The following is a 19,807-nucleotide window of genomic DNA, read 5'->3' on the forward strand; positions in this document are numbered from 1 at the left end:
TTATAGATAAAGGTATTCTTTATGGGGACGCACGTGGCGCTGTGGGTTAAACCACAGAGCCTAGGACTTGCTGATCAGAAGGTCGGCAGTTCGAATCCCTGCAACGGGGTGAGCTCCCGTTGCTCGGTCCCTGCTCCTGCCAACCTAGCAGTTCGAAAGCACGTCAAGTGCAAGTAGATAAATAGGTCCCGCTCCGGCGGGAAGCTAAATGGCGTTTCCGTGCGCTGCTCTGGTTCGCCAGAAGCGGGTTAGTCATGCTGGCCACATGACCCGGAAGCTGTACGCCGGCTTCCTTGGCCAATAAAGTGAGATGAGCGCCGCAACCCCAGAGTCAGTCACGACTGGACCTAATGGTCAGGGGTACCTTTATTCTTTATGGGGGGGGGTATTTTCTTAGATTTCAAGTTCACTGTTTATTTGTTATAGCATTTGGAGTAGCTTCTCATGGATACTGTTGGTTCACCAGCCATATACCTGTGTTGCGTGGCTACTTCATTCAGACATAACCATGGGTATGTTTTTAGTTTTACACCACTTTATATAAAACATCCAACTGTAAAACAGATCAACATACCCATGACTAAACAAATAACGCTTCGGTCTCCCTTCCCTGGGGGGTTGTCTGTATGAATCTGTATTTTATTCTGAATCCATGTTGGACCGCAATAAAGATTATTATTATAACAACAACCGTAAAACAACAGAACAACAGAAATCATAAGAACCTCAATAAGTAATATCGGTAATTGCATTAAAACATTAAGCAGAGGCTATAATTGCTGGTCGTAGGTGCAAGAATCAAGAAACACCTGGATAAACAGGTAAGTTTAACAGACACTCATCATATTTTTGGGCCCACATAGACTATTATGGTAAAGGCCATTTCTCCAGTGTTTTGGGGATGGATTTCAGAAGGTGTGGTACCACCAGAAGAGCCTCTGCTGACCTCAGTGTGCAGGCAAATCTGTATGAGAGAAGACTGTCTCCCAGGTAGCTTGGCCCCAAGTGGTTTAGGGCTTCATGAACAAAAGCACCTTAAGCATGTATCTGAAACAGGCAGAGGGCTTGAATATGGAGACATAATTGCAGTGCTAAGTGCCACAGGAACTGCAGCAGAAAATGCTGATCATAGGAACTGTCACTAACAGGGTCACTATTTTCTAACATCGCCTTTTATTGCTTTATTTGTAACCCGAGTAAGCTCGCTTTTTCACTATTTGCTCCATGAGAGAATCCTTACCTGCTCCTATGGGCAACAAGCATTAATATGTAAAGCAGTAGAAAATTTACTTTCCTGAGTACCTGCCTGTTTAAAGACTCAGTAAGGAGAAAACTTTTATGCTATCAAATATAAAAGAGGGCATTAGGGAAACTTTTGATAGGATAATGCTACTTCTACCACAGCTTAAATGACAGTATAAGCACATTATGCATTATCGCCTACCGTATCCCATAAAATCTGATTTAAATAAACAATGCAGAAACCACAGTTGGGATTTACCAGTATGTTTTTATTTGTGTGGGGTGAGGTATGTTGCCTGAGAGGAGGGAAAGAGGGAGGGGACAATTCACACTTTAAAACAGAAAGATGAAATCCTGTACACATTTACCTTTGAGTAAATCTCATTGAACACAATAGGATTTACTTCTCTGAAAACATACATTTTCAATCATAAATCCTTTTGGGAAATGGAATTGAAGAATCAGATCTACTGTATGCTTTTAGAAAATTTCCAAAAGGGAAAAAAATACTACAGGGATTTTTAAAGGTTTTAGAAATGCAGTTTCTTGCATTATTCTGACTCCTGTGGCTAGGGAGAGAATGCAGATTTACCACAATAATGTTGGTTTTTTTATTTCTACTGTTCAAACCATATTAATGAGAACATCATTTTGGAGAACTAATTATTTCTATTTGTCTTGTGTCACACTTTCTAATTCCCCTATATTAGCACAGCCAAAGCAAATTAATTGCTTTTTCAGCAGTTGAACCTTGTCCAAGAATGAGCTCACATTCTCTTTCAGTTTCCCACTTCCTCGAAGTGCATTGTGTCAAAATTTTCTCTTGATACTGAACATAACCCAAAGAGTATCTGTTCAGATTCTGGTTGCTGCTCACTTGATGAAATTTATAAGTTTAAGTGACCCACCAGGAAAGATAAAGTTCTTAGCTGCAAGATTATACATCAGAACAGTTAAAGTGAAATTAAAATTAAATGAATGAATCTCACTGAAGCAAAAAAAAGCAGTAATTAATGGTTCCCTTAATTGTCTTCATAAAATATTTGCATGGGTCTAATTTGCATAATTTGCATGTATTAATTAATCTTTCAAAGGAATTTTGTGCTGAGAGAAGCCAAAAATTCTCTTTGTTTTATTTAACATCTAATGAAATATTTATCTTCTTTAATGAACTTCTCATCTTCATTAAAATAAAAGTTGCGCAAGTTTGTATGTTTTAAATGTTTTTATAATTGAAGTGTTCAGAAAAATCTCTTTAGGCTCACAACATCTGAAAACACACACACGTTTATTATATATTCTGAGTCACTTGGGCCACCGGAACATTTTTAAAAATAAAGATGCAATCCTGCTTCTATTCAAATCAATGACAATGCTGCAAACTAAAAATATTGTGCTAAATGTTTTCCAAAAAAATTCTTGCTCTATGAAATGTTACAAGTTCATTTTTTCTGAACTGTGATCCCTCATTAGGAATTAACCGAAATCAATACAATTATTTTTGTGAATATAGTGGTTTAGTTGCAAGTTTCTTTTTATCTCCTGTAAAATATAACCAGAAGGGGAAAACAGAACTAACACAATTGAAATACCAACAACAGAGGAAAGCCAGCTACATGTATTCTAATAGAATAAACAGCTTTAAACATCATGATTGCAAGGATAGGTCATAATCAAGTGCAGTAAAAGCATTCATTTAAAGTAATGGTAGCACCGTCTTGTATGGAGGAGAATTCAAAAGATGAGCCCATGCTGAATATTAAAGCTGTAGTGTTAAAATCAGAATAGGAGAGCATTAGGAGATGAAATGTGATGAAGTGCTTTGCAGAAAGCAATTTCTATAAAAGTTATGGATCTAAAAGGACAGTGATTAGTCTTTCAGAGGCAAAGGTTAAGGCTATTACTTGAGAAGGGGGCCACCTATATCCCAAGGTAATGTATCAAGTAGTTAATATTGTAGCGGATAGTAATGGAGGAAAGCAAAGAGATGGTTACAATGCAAAATTGCTGCTATACAAAATTTAACATAGTGCATAATAAGATTTATGAACTGGAGATTCATTTTTCAAGGATAAGTACAACACTGTAAGAATAATAAACCCATACTTGAACTATGCAAACAGTTGTGGGTTTGGAGGACAATGAAAACAAGTTGCTTCAATAGAGGTGCGCAACAAGAGTTGTGCCCCATATGGAAATGCCTCCCCCATGTTGATTGGTTAAAATTCTTGCTTGGAGAGTTCGAAAACTCAGAAATTAGTAGAGCGGCATGTTAAAAACAGATGGCAGACACGTCTTGTTGTTGAACAAATATGGCACAGAAGCAGGAACTCTGTAAGAACACCTTTGAGAGAGTGGCACTTGTAAATAGAAAGAGATTTTAAATTGTCCCTAGGACGAAATAATTCGCTTTAGAAAGAGCTTATCCTTTACCTATTATGCATGCTCTTGTCTCTATACGAGGCAGAGAATTATATAGACTATCTACACAGAAATTTTCTAATACAAGTAAGTGGAGTCGTTAAATGAAGATAGCGACAGCACAGCACAAATAGCTGCAGGTATTGTAAAAGAACGGAACTACCACAAACTAAAAAGCACCTCTCTTATTTATCTATCACATTTTCTCCTCTAACCCTTGCACCCACTAATCTCAATATTTGCCACAGGCCCAGGCCCACTGCACACATTAAAAATGCAGGTGTACAGATAAAAGTGTAACATGTCAATCAAGCAAACATAAGAAGCAAGGAAAATACATTACAGTTGAGATTATTATTAGTGCAGATGAAGGTTAATGGTGGGCCCCAGCTCCTCAGAGGCTGGAGACTAATATTCAGTGGACATCTTTTCAGCGTTTTGCAAGAGTTAAAGGGAGCAGCCCAGTTCACAGGAACCTGAGGTAAAGCAAATTGGTGTCAGTTAAACTAGCATAAACTTATACCAGATCCAAATCCCATTTAGCAGCAGAACAGCTGCAGCAGCTGCTTAAACCCAAACCTAAGCCTAAGCAACCCCCCCACCCCAGAAGCTCAACAACAGTGGGTAATCCCTCCCCCAAAAAAGCTCAACAACTCTGGGCCACTCCCCCCCCCCCCATTTTCTTAAATTTGAGTCCCCCCAAATAGGGGGTGTCTTATACAGCGGTACCTCGGGTTACAGACGCTTCAGGTTACAGACTCCGCTAACCCGGAAATAGTACCTCGAGTTAAGAACTTTACCTCAGGATGAGAACAGAAATCGTGCTCTGGCGGCATGGCGGCAGCAGGAGGCCCCATTAGCTAAAGTGGTGCTTCAGGTTAAGAACAGTTTCAGGTTAAGAACGGATCTCCAGAACAAATTAAGTTTGTAACCCAAGGTACCACAGTACATGGGGGTGTCTTATACATGGAAAAGTACTGCAACCCTGGTTTAGCAAAGCTGAGCCGCAAGGCAGTTGGCTGAGCTGAAGCTCTGTTGCATTTTAAGCTGCTCATCCCAGCAGGTCTTGCCATCAGATTGCCTGCCACCTAAGTCTGAATTGTTAAACCTGTGATCCTATCAATGCACTTACTTGGGAATAGATACCATTGAACTCAGTGGGACTTACCATATTTTTCTGTGTATAACACGCCCCCGTGTATAAGACTCCCCCTATTTTGGGGGGCTCCAAATTAAGAAAATGGGGGGAGATTGCCCCTGTGAATACGACTACCCCCCCCCTTTAAACATTACTTTTTAGTTAAAAAACCAACAACCTAGTCTTATACACGGAAAAGTACGGTACTTCTGAGGAAATGCATAGATCGCACTGTATTTCAATGGCAAAAACTCCTTGAAAACTACCTTAAAATGGGTCTTAAAACAGAAATACCCTAGAGGACAATCCTATGCTCTGTATGCTTCACACTTATTAGATGTATACCATTATTATTGCAGTTAAAAAGGTAAAGGTACCCCTGCCCGTACGGGCCAGTCGTGTCCGACTCTAGGGTTGCGTGCTCATCTCGCTCTAGAGGCTGTGAGCCGGCGCTGTCCGAAGACACTTCCGGGTCACGTGGCCAGCGTGACGAAGCTGCTCTGGCAAGCCAGCGCCAGCGCCGCACACGGAAACGCCGTTTACCTTCCCGCTATAAAGCGGTCCCTATTTATCTACTTGCACTTAGGGGTGCTTTTGAACTGCTAGGTGGGCAGGAGCTGGGACCGAACGACGGGAGCTCACCCCGCCGCAGGGATTCGAACTGCCGACCATACGATTGGCAAGTCCTAGGCACTGAGGTTTTACCCACAGCACCACCCGCGTTCCCTCTTATTGCAGTTACACTCCCTAAAAATGGACACTTGCCATAGAAGCAATATCTTGTCAAGCAAAAGGAGGAGGTACCAAAGGAATTGCTATAGCAGACTGCATTCTTGGATTTTTGTTGTTGTTCATAGTAATCCTGAAATTCTTTAAATCACTCCTCATAGAATTTCTGTTTACTTACATCATCATAGAAGTGATTCTGTTTATATTGATGTGTCAGATGTGCTAGGTACTCAGGGCTAGCATACAATACCAGGCTTAGTTTAGTTTTTAAAGCATTTTCTGCCTGTCGTTTAATCATTGGTATTTCACCTTCAGATTCTAACTGTTGGCTAGCCTGATCATATTATGGCCCAGCTAAGCTGCAACTAAAGGAAAGAACACATTAAAAGCTACACTGAAGACAATTTATTGCCTAATGCATTTAAAGTAGTTTCAAAGAGAAACCAAAACTGTTTCCCACAGCATCATTATTTTGACTAAATCAGAGCTGCCCACTGGAAGAATTGAAATATTCTAAACATGTTAGGCAATAAATTGTCTTATGTGCACCACTGAGGTCTCCCCTCCCCCTTTTGCTTTCTTTTTTCTTTTTAATGCTTGCATTTATAAACAAATTGGGCCATTGTCAATGCATCTTTTTTGCATCAATGTAAGCTAGTCCTGGGTTCAGCTATCACTGCAATACTAGCCCAGTTATAGCTAAATGATACTGAAGGAGCAAACATTTGGCCGCAGGGATGAGCGAGTTTGTACCCAGCAGATCTACAGATCAGCCTGGAGGTTCTTGCTACAGCTGGGCTATGTCAGTTTAACTCCCCCATACATGCCCCAGCTGGAAATGTGTTGGTTTATCTCCCCCATCCCATCTCAAAAAGGACCGAGCTGGCTAAGCCAAGCCCAGCAGATTTTAAGTCCTGAAAAGAAACGTCGGGGGGGGGGGAGGCAGGGGGGCGCAGGACCAGAGGAGAGGAGTCTTAGGCTTGATCCTAAGTCATTCAGCTCAGTTATATGATTTGGAAACCCAGCATAGATTTAAAAGGGTACCGTAGATTTCGGTGTATAAGATGACTTTTTAACCCTGTGAAAGAGGTTACAAAGAAGAAGAAGAGTTTGGATTTGATATCCCGCCTTTCACTCCCTTTAAGGAGTCTCAAAGCGGCTAACATTCTCCTTTCCCTTCCTCCCCCACAACAAACACTCTGTGAGGTGAGTGGGGCTGAGAGACTGTGACTGGCCCAAGTCAGGGGTCGTCTTATACGCCGGGTGTGGCTGCAGTGGGCGGCGGGCTCCACGCTGGGAGGAAGCTGCCCAGCGATGCTAAGCAGGAGCCCGCCGTCCCAGCGAAGCTGCCGAAGCGTATAAGGTAAAAGGTAAAGGGACCCCTGACCATTAGGTCCAGTTGTGGCTGACTCTGGGGTTGCGGCGCTCATCTCGCTTTCCTGGCTGAGGGAGCCGGCGTACAGCTTCCGGGTCATGTGGCCAGAATGACTAAGCAGCTTCTGGCAAACCAGAGCAGCGCACGGAAACACTGTTTACCTTCCCGCCGGAGCAGTACCTATTTATCTACTTGCACTTTGACGTGCTTTCGAACTGCTAGGTTGGCAGGAGCAGGGACCGAGTAACGGTAGCTCACCCCGTCGCGGGTATTCGAACCGCCAACCTTCTGATCAGCAAGTGCTAGGCTCTGTGGTTTAATCCACAGCGCCACCCGCGTCCCCAAAGCGTGTAAGACGACCCCCCCAATTGGCTCTGCCAATTGGGGGGGTCGTTTTATACGTCCAGTTGCCTAATACTCCGGAATCTACGGTAATAATATAACTCAAACACTGTTTTAAAGTCTTGCTTTCCCTCTGCCAGGCGTAGGGAGGCTCAGCCAGCAGTAGCCCTGTTTCTGAACGGAGTTTGGATCTGGTTCAACTTTACACTGGCTTTACCTAGACCAGCTTGCTTTACATCAACACACCCACTAAAGACCATGCCAACTTCTTCATCTCTCAAAACATCAGCTCATTCCTAGTAATATAACTCTTGTGGCTTCTGATAAGCTTGGCCTTATTTTCCAATATCCTTTTGGTTAATCACCAGTACCCAAGTGTCATTTTCTAAGGATGGTAAACTGCCATGACTAAAATGTATGTTGCGAAATTCAGATTGCCATTTCATAACGTTACCATACAGCATCTCTAAATAAGCATCACGGCAGTTAATAACAGCACTCATTCCCTTGCTATGGCAATGAAGGATAAAAATCACATGGATATACTCTCCTGTGAGAGCAAAACCTATCCTCCATTCTGAGACACTGGGTAGCCTGGCTCTCACTGACAGGGATACAGTTTGTTCAGCATTTTTTTCCTGTTATGTTCTTGCCATCCTTATTTATTAACAACAGAGATGTTATCTCGGAACTAGTATAGAAAAACATCCATAGCATAACAGCATAGGTTGTGATGGAAGGTATCATAGAAAGGATAGCAAAACTGGCCTTAGAATATGAGACACCTGAGGTTTTGACTTCTTTATTTCCCTTATTATAAACAATCAGTGGGAAAACACAAACAAGAACTAAATAACTCCCTGCATTAAGAGAGATGTGCTTTTCAACCACATCCCTTTGCACTAGAAACAACAGTGTGCAACAAGTCTTTTCCAGAATTCATACTTAATTTTTATTTTTATTGTATTCAGCAATACTGTTGTTTTTTGGCTGCTCTATATATATGACATTGGAGTCATTGTAAATATTACACTTCTGGCTTCATCTGGGCACATGGCATATACAATGCAATTCGTATTGCTATGGACACTTTCCTGGGAGTAAGCTCCAGAGAATATACTGGACCTTTCATCTGAGTAAATGTTTTGATTATTTAGGTAAGGTAATTTGTCGTCTTCAACCAAGGGTCCCAGGGCAGCACAAAATAAACATTAAAATCAAAATAAATAGTAAAAGTTTAGAAGGAAATATCCAAACAACATCATAAAACCAATAATGCTGTAAATTGGATGAACTCTTAGCAGACTAAGAGTCTGCTAAAACTAACAAGTGAAGCAAGCTATGGAGCAGTGGTAGTTGTTTTCTTATGGCCATTTCCAAATTCCTACACTATCCTGAAGTTGGTTACAGCTATATATTCTCTATATTCTCTTTAGAGGAAAAATTGGTGGCATGAGGCCTCCCTACCCTAGGATTCTTCAAATGACAAGAAAGGGATGTTCCTCACAGTGAGAGAAGTCATACCTTTGATGGCTTAGCAAGTGAAACACAATCTCATCGTGTGTGTGTGTGTGTGTGTGTGTGTAATAGCAGTTGATGGAAAATGATGGAACTTTTTTCAGAATCCTTGCCTATGTACTGTACAGTCCTCCCAGATCTAGGCCTTATTGTTACCAGTCTGAAGGCAGAGCGAAGGAGGGATGTCTCATCACTACATCAACAATGGGGGGGGGGAGGTCATTCCCTCCCACTACCCTTACCATTTGAAGTGAATGCATTATTTTTCTAAACTATTTGCTTATGCGCATATGTATATAAATGCATAAAGCAAATGGTTTGGAAAATACGTAAATGGAAAGCTCCCTTGCAGTTCAAAGCAGGGAGGACAAGACTCTCAAGAGTGTGTGCCATCAGGCAGACATTTTCCAATCTCATTTCCCCCCCTTCCTCATAAGGTCCTTCAGACTACGAGAGAGGAAAGCCTTCGCTGTTCAAAGTACTGACAGGGAAATTGGCAATGTAACACAGATATACAACATATGCATTTGCATGTGTGTTGGAGATGCATCTGTTTTACCTCATTGCAAACTGGATTGGGGGGAGGGAGGGAGGGGGAGAGAGAGAGAGAGATGTGCAATTGTAGCTAATAAATGGCAAGCCCAGTCATGACATAAGTTAATTCCATTCATGTTACCAGCTCTAGTGACGGACATTAAAAGCATTGCAGATAGTAACCATGGTCGCAAGCCATCACTTTATTGTGGGAAGAATGCTTCACGTTACTGTATCCCATTGTAAAATCTAATCGGAGATGCACTGTGTTGCTATTAGCTATGCATCCTTATGATCTGCTCTACATCAGTTTCCATAGTTTTTTTAAAAGGTGCAATGGAATCGTCTTAAAGTTTCTATGTCAAGTTTGACAGATTTACGTTTCTGCACATATTTCTTGCGCTCTGGCGTCAAACAAGGCAGAAAAAAAGTCTTAAGAAAGATATTCTCTCCACTATATACAGCTACGAATACTTATTCCCTGAGATATACATAGGAGTTTGTGTTTCCTTTAGGTCTCTAATTTCAGAGGGCTGGATCCAGCTAATGGGTCCTGCTAGCAGAAGTGCACACAAGGACTTCCACTGGAGCAACTGAGGTTATCTCCCTCTCCGCTCCCAGTTGGAAAAAGTTATCACATTCACCTAAGAAACAACTTTGTTCTATTTCTTTGCATAAAGCCATAATTGCCACCTTTCTGCTGACGACAAATTCATTTCTTGCCATCACAATATCTTCTGAATCAACATTCATTCAGCAATACAGAATGGTCTATTGCCACTTCTGCTCAATGAATGCAGTTTGCACGTTGGGAACTATATGTATTTTAACTGGGACTATGACTACCACCAATTCTAAATGAACCCACTTCTTGCGGAATTTCTGTGCAATTGGTCAACTTCTGGATGCAAAGCAAACTGAGCCCAGTAAGAGATAAAAGGATCGCAAGCCGATTATAATTAGCAATGACTTCCTAGTCTAGTATGTCTGACTCCGACATTTGTTTATTTTTTCCCTTGTTTTCCTCTTTTCCCACCCCTCCTGCTTCTTCTCCTAATAGAAGTGACCGGAATGCAGTGCTTTAGAAATTCAGGTTCAGTGATTGTAAGTAACTAGTTCTTTTGTTTCTCATTTTCCGGGAAGTGCTGTTGTACTGTTGAAACAGATAAAAACAAGTGATAGCCAAGTTCACCAGGCAGCAGAAAAATTATCTTTTTTTTTATATTGTCACATCTTCAAAACCAGTACCCATGGTCCAAGAACCTGTTTAAAAATATGAAGAACGTATTTGTGACCCAGCCTGACACTGGGAAGAGGACAGTTGCACAGTTCATGGGGAAGTTTTTTAAATTAGCACTGGAGCTGGAAATACAGCTGTGTGGACCATGCCTGGTGTTTTTGTGAACTCTGACAAGGCAAGGTATGAGCTATCACCCGGAGTATCCAGTACAGTATCTTCAGCAAGATTCCAGCATATTCTGTTTTACAAAATATTAAGCCCATTGGATTCATTTAGCACCCCATCTGATTATTTATTTTTGCAGCTTAATTACATGAGATCTGTTGTTCACATACAGATTTGTGGCCAGAGATCTACAGTGTGTTTATTTTGTCTGGTCTCCCAATCCTTACGGCACTGTGGGTTAAAGCCTCAGTGCCTAGGGCTTGCCGATCAAAAGGTCGGCGGTTCGAATCCCCGCGGCGGGGTGCGCTCCCGTTGTTCGGTCCCAGCGCCTGCCAACCTAGCAGTTTGAAAGCACTCTTGGGTGCAAGTAGATAAATAGGGACCGCTTACTAGCGGGAAGGTAAACGGTGTTTCCGTGTGCGGCTCTGGCTTGCCAGAGCAGCGATGCCATGCTGGCCACGTGACCCAGAAGTGTCTTCGGACAGCGCTGGCCCCCGGCCTCTTGAGTGAGATGGGCGCACAACCCTAGAGTCTGTCAAGACTGGCCCGTACGGGCAGGGGTACCTTTACCTTTAGGTTGGGGATAAACTAGGTTCAGTCCCTGGTATTTCTAGCTAGTAATTTTGTAGGGTTGGAAAAAATACCCTCTCTGACTCCCAGGACGTGACCAACACCTGGAGGAGACAGCACTAGATGAAACAATAATCTGACTCAGTATGAAACAACCTTATACGTACCAGCTAGGAGTTCAAACTTTGCTATAACAAAGGATTGGCATGTACAGGATTGCCAAGCAAAAATTGCTGAAGACAATGTTTAGAAATTCCACAGTTATAATCTATTCCATTTCCAAATTTCTGAATATGTATCAACTTCACTTTAAACACGTCCCCAAAGGATTCGTTGTGTAACAGCATTTACATCCTTAACAAGATATATGAGGGCAAGTTTTTTTGTGTGTGTGTGTTTTTAAACACCCTAATAAGCTACTTCCTAGTGAGTGTTTTGGATAAGGGTTACAGTTTGTCTAAGATCCCTTCCATCTGTTGCAAGACGCTTGCTTTTATTTGGATTTCCGGTGCTGCCTTATCAAACATTGCATGAATCATCCCCCATTTGTTTGTCCTTGTCTCCTTTTTATTGTTCTTGTTCCGTTCCCTTCAATTATTAAAACACCATGTTGAATGGAAGGTTAGGATTACACTGCGATTCACACTTGCCCTATCTTATTAAAACAAATAAACCCAGCAGTTATATAATTTAAAACTGCTTGAGCTGTGGATCAGAGATGCTTTTATCAACATTGGGATGAAGGGGTTGTGTGCGTTTGGGCACAGCTGTTCTTTGAAAAATGGCAAACCTCATTAGATTACAGGTGCCTACAAAAAAAAAAAAACTTCTGAGGAAACAAAATAGCTGCCGTTTTTCAATAAGAGTTTCTTCCTAACAGGAAATGCACTTTATTACATCCTTTAACGTACGTGAGCAGGTTTGTTTTTATTCAGAGAAAAAACATTCCATTTTATTTGATGTATATTTCATCAGCCCAATGAAGCTAAGGAGACCTACCTGCATGGAAACATACAAGCTTCCCTTGACGCAAGGCGCTTTGCGGGATGCTTTGCAGAGTTACGCATGTAAAGAGTTGCTGTACATTCATCCACTAACTGCAGGCACATCGGCGCATCAGGATGAGGAGCAAGGTTCTGAAGTTAGGTCCCTCCTCCTCCTCCACATGAATTTTCTATGCTAAAAAGCTGACAAAGGCCATTCTTTTGATATATCCAGTGGAAGTCCTAGCTGCGATAGACTAGCAACTGAACAAAACCAGGGCTGGCTACCTGGTGCACAGGTTGTCAAGCTTTAGGACTAAGACCCAATGCTTTTTTAATTGCCCCAAGCAAATTGATTTTAGCAACTATTTATTTATTTTATGCTGCTCTGTGGTTCTTGGCTTGGATTATTTGTTTTATTCTTTCATTTCTATTTTTACACCACTTTGGAAAGTCACATTTAAATGAGGCATAACATTACTTTTTAAAATGGAATAGCAAAGTAAATACAGCTATGGGGACATTTCATTGATCCTGAAATATGCAAGCTCCCCCTAACATGTTCCTATCCACCCAGATCAGTCCCTCGCACACAACGCTTGCACTGTTTACCTGGCAATGGTGAAATGCCACTGGTGGATTGCTACTGTCGTCACACAGAAAGGGAAAGTTATGCTCCCAGCAGCAAAGCAAATGGATGATGATACAAGGCTGAGAAAAGCAAAGGATTTGAGCTCTTAATCATTAATGCGGCTGATTTGTGGCAGATGGGACATATTTTATAGCACACCATTCAAATAAATTAATCAGGACATATTTATATTATGAAGCAGTCTTAACATAAGCTGGAATCAAAACCTTCACATAAAGCATTATTATTATTATTATTATTATTATTATTATTATTATTATTATTTTCTTAAGTTTACAAAAACATGTGCAGTCTCTTTTTTCATTTCTACCTACAGCTTTTTAAAAGTGAGTTCAGACATGCTGCCATTGCAAATGCTTTTAATGTTATGATTCACAGATAAACGGGTTGACAGTGATATTTACCCGCAGTGTCAGGCCTGAGCAACTTGTGACGAGATGCAACTCACCAACCAAACATGCATCGTGGTCTGCTAGCTGCTTGACAGTTCACCCATTTATATGTAGTCCCAGGCATATAACCCAAACAGCAAGTTTTTCAGTCCTCTCTAGTGGCCAACTTTGCATTGCTGGTGGATTATCTTTAACAGTCACGGGTTGAGCAGGCCTGATCTATGCTCATTAGATTATGTAGCAGGCATATGCCTTTTTTTGGAAGGGAAGGGAAACCAGTCCTACATAAATATTGGCAAAAGCCGTCTTTCAGAATGTGCCCCGCTGTTTCCCCCTCTTTGACATTCATGGTGGAAAAGGCCTTGCGTAGCAGGCTTTGAAAAATATACTCACTCTTCCTGCAGATTTAGAAGCTTCTGTCCTGACAAAAGATACAAACAGTTCCTTGAGACCCAGTACAGATAAATAAAATATAATGGACTGAATGTAGACTACCTTTAACCCGTAGGTACAGGAATTACAGCCAATGCCAGCAATCATTAGCTTTTACCTATTCTAGATAACCAAAATTGTGATAAATACTATACACTCTCCAACAGTTGTTTCTGGGCAGCAGTAAATAACAGCTTTGTTCTATTCTATTCACGCGGGAGAATTATATCTTGCTAAAGCAAAAGCTGGTCCAGAAAGCCTTTGTTTTCAGCTTCATATTTTAAACAAACAACGTAACCCCTCCAGTTTTAATACTTCCCAGACTAGCTTTGATAAGTTTATGGATTTTCCCCCACTCAGATCCTTGAAAATATTTTTGCCCCTTTATTTTCCCTTTATTTGGGGAAGCGTAGTGTTTATCTAAAAGCTTTGCAGCTTCAGTTTTCAGTTTTAGATCCCTTCTCAGAAGGAACAAATGAAGGCAATAGGGCTTGTCAAAATGTGAGCCGAAGAAGCAGCCAGGGTGGAGAGCTGAGAGGAGCTTTCAGATGGTTGAGGGTGGCAGTAATACATGAAGGAGCAAAATGGAAGAAGCAGACCACTGCTGGAGAGCTGAGAGGAGCTTTCAGATGGTTGAGGGTGGCAGTAATACATGAAGGAGCAAAATGGATGGAGGGCCTGTTTCTCTGAAAGTGGGTGAGGAAAAGGAGTGAGAAGGACAGACAAGAAATCCAGTCTGTGACAATGTCAATAGGAAGCATTGCTAAGACAAGCCAGCTGCAGTAAGGAAAAAGGATGCATTGAAAATATAGGCGAGGAGGCGTCGTAACTTCTGTTTGCTTGGATTCCTCCCTCCCACAAGCTGAATGAAATGAAATCTGTTTTTTTAAAAAATACTTCAAAAGCCTTACATCTTGGAGTGCTTTTTAAAATTAAAGCACCAGCAGTATCTGGCAGGGGAGAAATGCAGAACTTTTTGACTAAAGCCTCTCCCTATTCTGAGATTATGAATTTTCAGTCCAATAGATTTGTTAATGTGAAACGGATCCATCAGCAGTTACAGATGCGGATTGGTGCATCGGGCCACAACCTCAGACTCCTGAATGTATCACTAAGAGCACTTTCTGATCAAACATAAGTCAGTATTACACCAATCAGCTGTTTAGCAGGGAAGGGGAACGAGGACTCAACCCCTCCTTACACAGCTCTTTCTCTACAATTTATTGGTGGGATTACGGCTTTGATTACTGGGATTCTTACCACAACATTAATTTGCGTGTGCCATTTCTCATCCAGTTAGGGATATGTATATGCATAATGGAATAGGTAAAAACGGATGATCTTTTATTTTTTTAAAATGATCCCCCCCCCCCCGTTCAATCAGATTTTTTATATGTTTTCTGTATATCCCTGGGATGATCATTTATTGCATGGCGCCTACCTGGGTGATGTTGTATCTTCCTTTTTTTGTACGTGCTTTTTAACAAGCACAGTTCTGTAATTGATATTTATGAATAGGCAGGGCCCTTCTTTTGACATACATGCAGAGAAAACTATGAAATCAGCTATGTAGCATATAAAATTTGCTAAAATTAATGAAAATGTTATTATATAGATTGAGGAACCTGTACCCTCCTAGGTAGATTTGATGCTACAGTGGTAAGTTAAGATGTAGAAATATGCACCACTGGCTAGGAAATATATCAAATACCCACAAGAAACATGTTTTAAATCTATCATTTAATCAGTCTTTTTGGGGTGGTTTAAATCACATTGATTTAAATCAGCCCATCCTGGTTTGGAAGCAGAGTGTAAGACCTCCAAAGGGGGGGGGGGGACTTTCTTGGTTTGCTGTTACATTTATAGTCTGGTTTGTACACCAAAATAGACAATGTTGAAAAAGTGGCATAAAAGCAATGAAAACAGACAATCCAAATGGCTGACCTGGGTGCAAATCCAAGTCACCTAAATCAGATTCCATAACCTTATCTACCAGGAAATGGTTACTTTCTCTAGAGAAGACACATTGAATTAGAGAAAGATACCAGCTCCTCTGCTTTTTGTCTTTTACTGGCATAAAATTTCAACCCACAATGCAATTCTTTGTACTTCTGAATCAGGTTAATTTTCTCCTAGGAGGGGGGGGAACGGGGGGGGGGGGCTGGGTTAAAACTATTACAATCTTAGTGCTGATTTCATGCATGGTGGTCCTCTCATGTTCCATAATTCATAAATATCCCTTTTGTATTTGAAAGCCAAAGGTGGAGAAGAATATACAGTGGTACCTCGGGTTACATACGCTTCAGGTTACACACTCCGCTAACCCATAAACAGTGCTTCAGGTTAAGAACTTTGCTTTAGGATAAGAACAGAAATCGGGCTCTGGCGGCACGGCAGCAGCAGGAGACCCCCATTAGCTAAAGTGGTGCTTCAGGTTAAGAGCAGTTTCAGGTTAAGAACGGAGCTCCGGGACGAATTAAGTACTTAACCCGAGGTACCACTGTATATCTTTTAATGACAATTAACATAGAGAGCAAAAATTCTAGAATCATGGAATCTATTAAATATTTTGCTCTTCACTGATGTTCTGTATTCACATCTACAAGTGGACATGGGTATTTTGTTGTATGTACGTTGAACAATACACCTAAAATCTAAATTATGGCCATAAGCTAGCATCTCCATGGACAGGGAGCTGCATGTGCAAGAAAAGCATCTTTCAACTCGGCAGCATGATCTGTATTTTTTGGTAAGAGCACGTAGGACCTATGAATAGTATTGCTCCTGCCATAGCAAAGTAATTTCCTTAATATTATTATTATTACTATTATTATTATTATTATTATTATTATTATTATTATTATTATTATTATTTGTACCCCGCCCACCTGGCTGGGTTCCCCCAGCCACTCTGGGCAGCTTCCAACAAAGATGAAAAATACACTAAAGATGAAAAATACACTTTAGCACAGTTAAATGTTAAACAAAATCCACAGGAGGCCCCGTAGTTTCTCCCAGTGTTATAATAGTTATATGAACGCAGCCCCTTTTACAACTTCAGTCACTTAGAAAGCGTGGTAGCAGTCAGACTGGAGAAGTTTTGAGGAGATGCCGCCCGACTTGAAGTTGTTTAGCAGGAAATGTTATCAGCATTACAAGGTGAAATATGCTTTCAGAGAGCAATGTTCAAAACTTTTTTTGTATTATTTATATTTTAGATGGAAGACTTTATTTGAAAACTACTGTCATGTACTGAACATATCCAGCTGAAGACCCGTGTGCTACCGTTTGAAGAACTCTGCAGCGAGACATTTGCCAGTTTGCAAGTTCTGCAAAAACAAAGGTGCTTTTCAGGCAACTTGGCCACTTCATGTATCCGTGTGCAGAGGTTTTATAACTTTTCGAAAGGGCATCTTCCGTGGGTTTCCTGGGACTTCTCCCCCTGTTGCAGAGAATGCTTCTACGACTTATGTAGCACACTTCTTCAACAGCCAGCTAACAAGAAATTTGCCTATGGACACTTCCTTGTACAGAACGGCCAGAGTAGGACCTCGACTCTCCTCCGATTCTTTGAGCACATCAAACAAAACTTCCACAGTGCCCACTTTTAAAAGACTATTATGTAAACCAGCAAGACAGTATAGAAGCGAATCTTTCCAAACGAGGCATAAGAAAATTCCGAAAAACATAAACTAGGAACAGACAAGCAAAAGAGTTACACTACCCCCTTCGATTCTAGGACAGAGTATTGTTTCATTTAAAGACCTATTTCCCCGATATCCTTTTCAAAAGACCAACACATTACAAGAAGTCAAAACAATTTTATCTTGGGTGGAAAAAAGAAGTACAGAATGTAAACAAAGTAATTTTTACTGTTTGCAATAGTCTCTCTAAGTAAAGATTAAAAATCGGTTATAATTTCTGATTCTAACCTGGCAGGAGTTTGGGAGGGGGGAGTGACAAGATGTTGCTTCTTATTGAAACTGTTGGTCAAATGTACAGTTATATAATCACAAACCACACACAGAAGGTATTATGTATGCCGTAGAATACTAGATTTTAGGAAAACAACAATTTTAGATAATATGTTTTTGTCACCCTGTTGGTCCAAACGACACCTTTCTGATTTTAACGCATGCAGGCATGTAAATATTTGTCCTGAAGTCACAGTATTAACGAACGGGATCTGGGGATGGCAGCCACTTTTATTTGTATATTGGTCAGTGCTGTGAGGCAGCACTTTTAAGAGTAAATTGTGGCTCAAGAGCAAGTCAACCCGCCAGAAATATTTTTGTATGTTAATGTCATATTACGTCAAATTTGCTGGGGAGGCGGAAACCTCAGAGGCTAAACAGACACTTGATGTTATCAGTCCAATACCACGTAGAGCTAAGTGATAAAGTTGAAGTCTTTTGTCCTTCCTGCCTGCCTTGTCTTAAGCAAGGCTGGCTGCGTGTTATTTTTACTGTCTTTATAAATGCTATGATATCTGTTCTCCACCTTTGTGCTCATAACTGGAAGCAAGCTGTGACACAGTGCTTATTACATCCTAAATTATCTTCTTTACTCCAAGTTACCCCTTTAAAGACTGCTTTGTTGACTAACGGCCACCCTTCGCGCTCACATTCTTCCTCTTCAATGTTTATACGCATACGTTTTATGTAAAAACGTAATCGGAACCACTGATGTTTAAAATGTCTCACCTGAAGTAATGCTGACTGTCAAAACAACACCACTGTCCAAATTTAAATAATTCTGGTTTTGGTGGTTTTTTAAATTCTTATTTTTGCCCTGGTAATAGTCTTTCGGAATTGGTATTTGTGGCCTGTTTTTGGTCTCTCGTGATTTTACATCGAGAAATAAAACCATTTCACCCCATGGAATTAAAAGAGGCATTAGGGACCATTTTGTCATTCAGACATAGTTACAGGATACTTCACAATAGACATGTTAATAATTATTAAAAGACTACAGTGGTTCTCTCCCCCCCCCCCCGAAGTGCAGTCTTTAAAGGGTTAACAGCTGTCATTAGATGGACTTTGTGGCAAACTGTTAAATTATTTATATGAGAGAAAAGAGGGGTGTTTTTTGTTAATTAAAAAAAAAATCTACAAATGAAATCTGTAGCATCTCTATCATTGCTCCTGCTCCTTGCAGAGAGTCACCTGTAAGTAGGCTTAATCGTTCATAAAGTGTATACTTTCCAGACTCTTTGGGTATGCATCATCGTTTGGTTTGGTACCTACATAAAGGAAATGCTAAGGATAATGAGGAAAAGAAGTATATCTTACTAAAAACAAGTGTAAATATTACAGTTCGTTAAATGCTACCGTATGATGAATTTGGGTTCCTTTTGCCCCTCTTTAGTTACACACAAAGGTTTTTCCTTTTGCCTAGATTATGAAGAAATGTTGTGTTCATGTTATTGTTTAAATGCTTTTTTGTAATCTTAAGAGATATTAATGTCTAGTTGTTCTATATTATAACCACCTTTGCGCTCTATGCAAGCCCTTGGAACAGAACATTCTCATCTTCATGTAGGACCTATGAAAATTGTCTATTTTTATCTATATATTTAAAGTTTTCTAAAAATGAGAAAAAAAATTATTATGAATTTTGTTGTACAAAATCTGTACAAAAATCTGTTTTTACATCATAATGCAAGAATTGGAAAATTTTTCTATGGTAGCCTAGTTATTTGAGCCTGGTTTCAATGTGAGAACCACGTTTACTGGTATTGTATTTAATTTTTCTCTTTTTTTCCCCTCCTCCTTTTCAACAATCTGCTAATAAAACTGTCTGAAATCTGCCTGTGACTTTATTTACAGTTCATCTTTATTAAATTTTGTGAAATGTGTAACATCAGACAAATATTTACTTTCTAATGGGAGGCATCTTAAAACAACATAAGTCAGCGCTTTGCAATGTGAGAACAATGCTGAATGATTTTATTTAACATGCAACCGCTTCTACCTCTAATATGAATTACTGTGGTGAAGAGGAAAAAAACACATCATAAAAGCACACTCTGTGGTTATTGTTTAACAAGCAGATTTTCCATATTTTGTTTCTTG

At 40.4% G+C, this 19,807-nt stretch overlaps 1 protein-coding gene and 1 long non-coding RNA gene across 12 annotated transcripts in view; both read left to right on the plus strand.

Annotated features, from left to right (window-relative positions):
- DACH1 (dachshund family transcription factor 1) overlaps window positions 1-19,542 on the plus strand; it is a 344,636-nt gene extending 325,094 nt beyond the window's left edge. For 8 of the 11 annotated variants that reach the window (XM_083435828.1, XM_083435830.1, XM_083435822.1 and 5 more), the window contains 2 exons: window positions 10,360-10,403; window positions 16,952-19,542. In XM_083435828.1, the coding sequence (XP_083291954.1) occupies window positions 10,360-10,403; window positions 16,952-16,969 (62 nt within the window). In that variant the 3' untranslated portion in view covers window positions 16,970-19,542. The remainder of the gene's footprint in view (window positions 1-10,359; window positions 10,404-16,951) is intronic. The other 3 variants (XM_083435825.1, XM_083435827.1, XM_083435832.1) reach the window with 1 other exon arrangement.
- LOC310675442 lies at window positions 14,332-16,172 on the plus strand. Its single transcript, XR_014510158.1, has 2 exons — window positions 14,332-14,750; window positions 14,852-16,172. It is a non-coding gene; the product is annotated as an uncharacterized lncRNA (long non-coding RNA).
- Window positions 19,543-19,807: the final 265 nt, after the last annotated feature.

Source organism: Podarcis tiliguerta (genome assembly GCF_965153285.1).
Source record: "Podarcis tiliguerta genome assembly, chromosome: 4".
Lineage (NCBI taxonomy): Eukaryota > Metazoa > Chordata > Lepidosauria > Squamata > Lacertidae > Podarcis > Podarcis tiliguerta.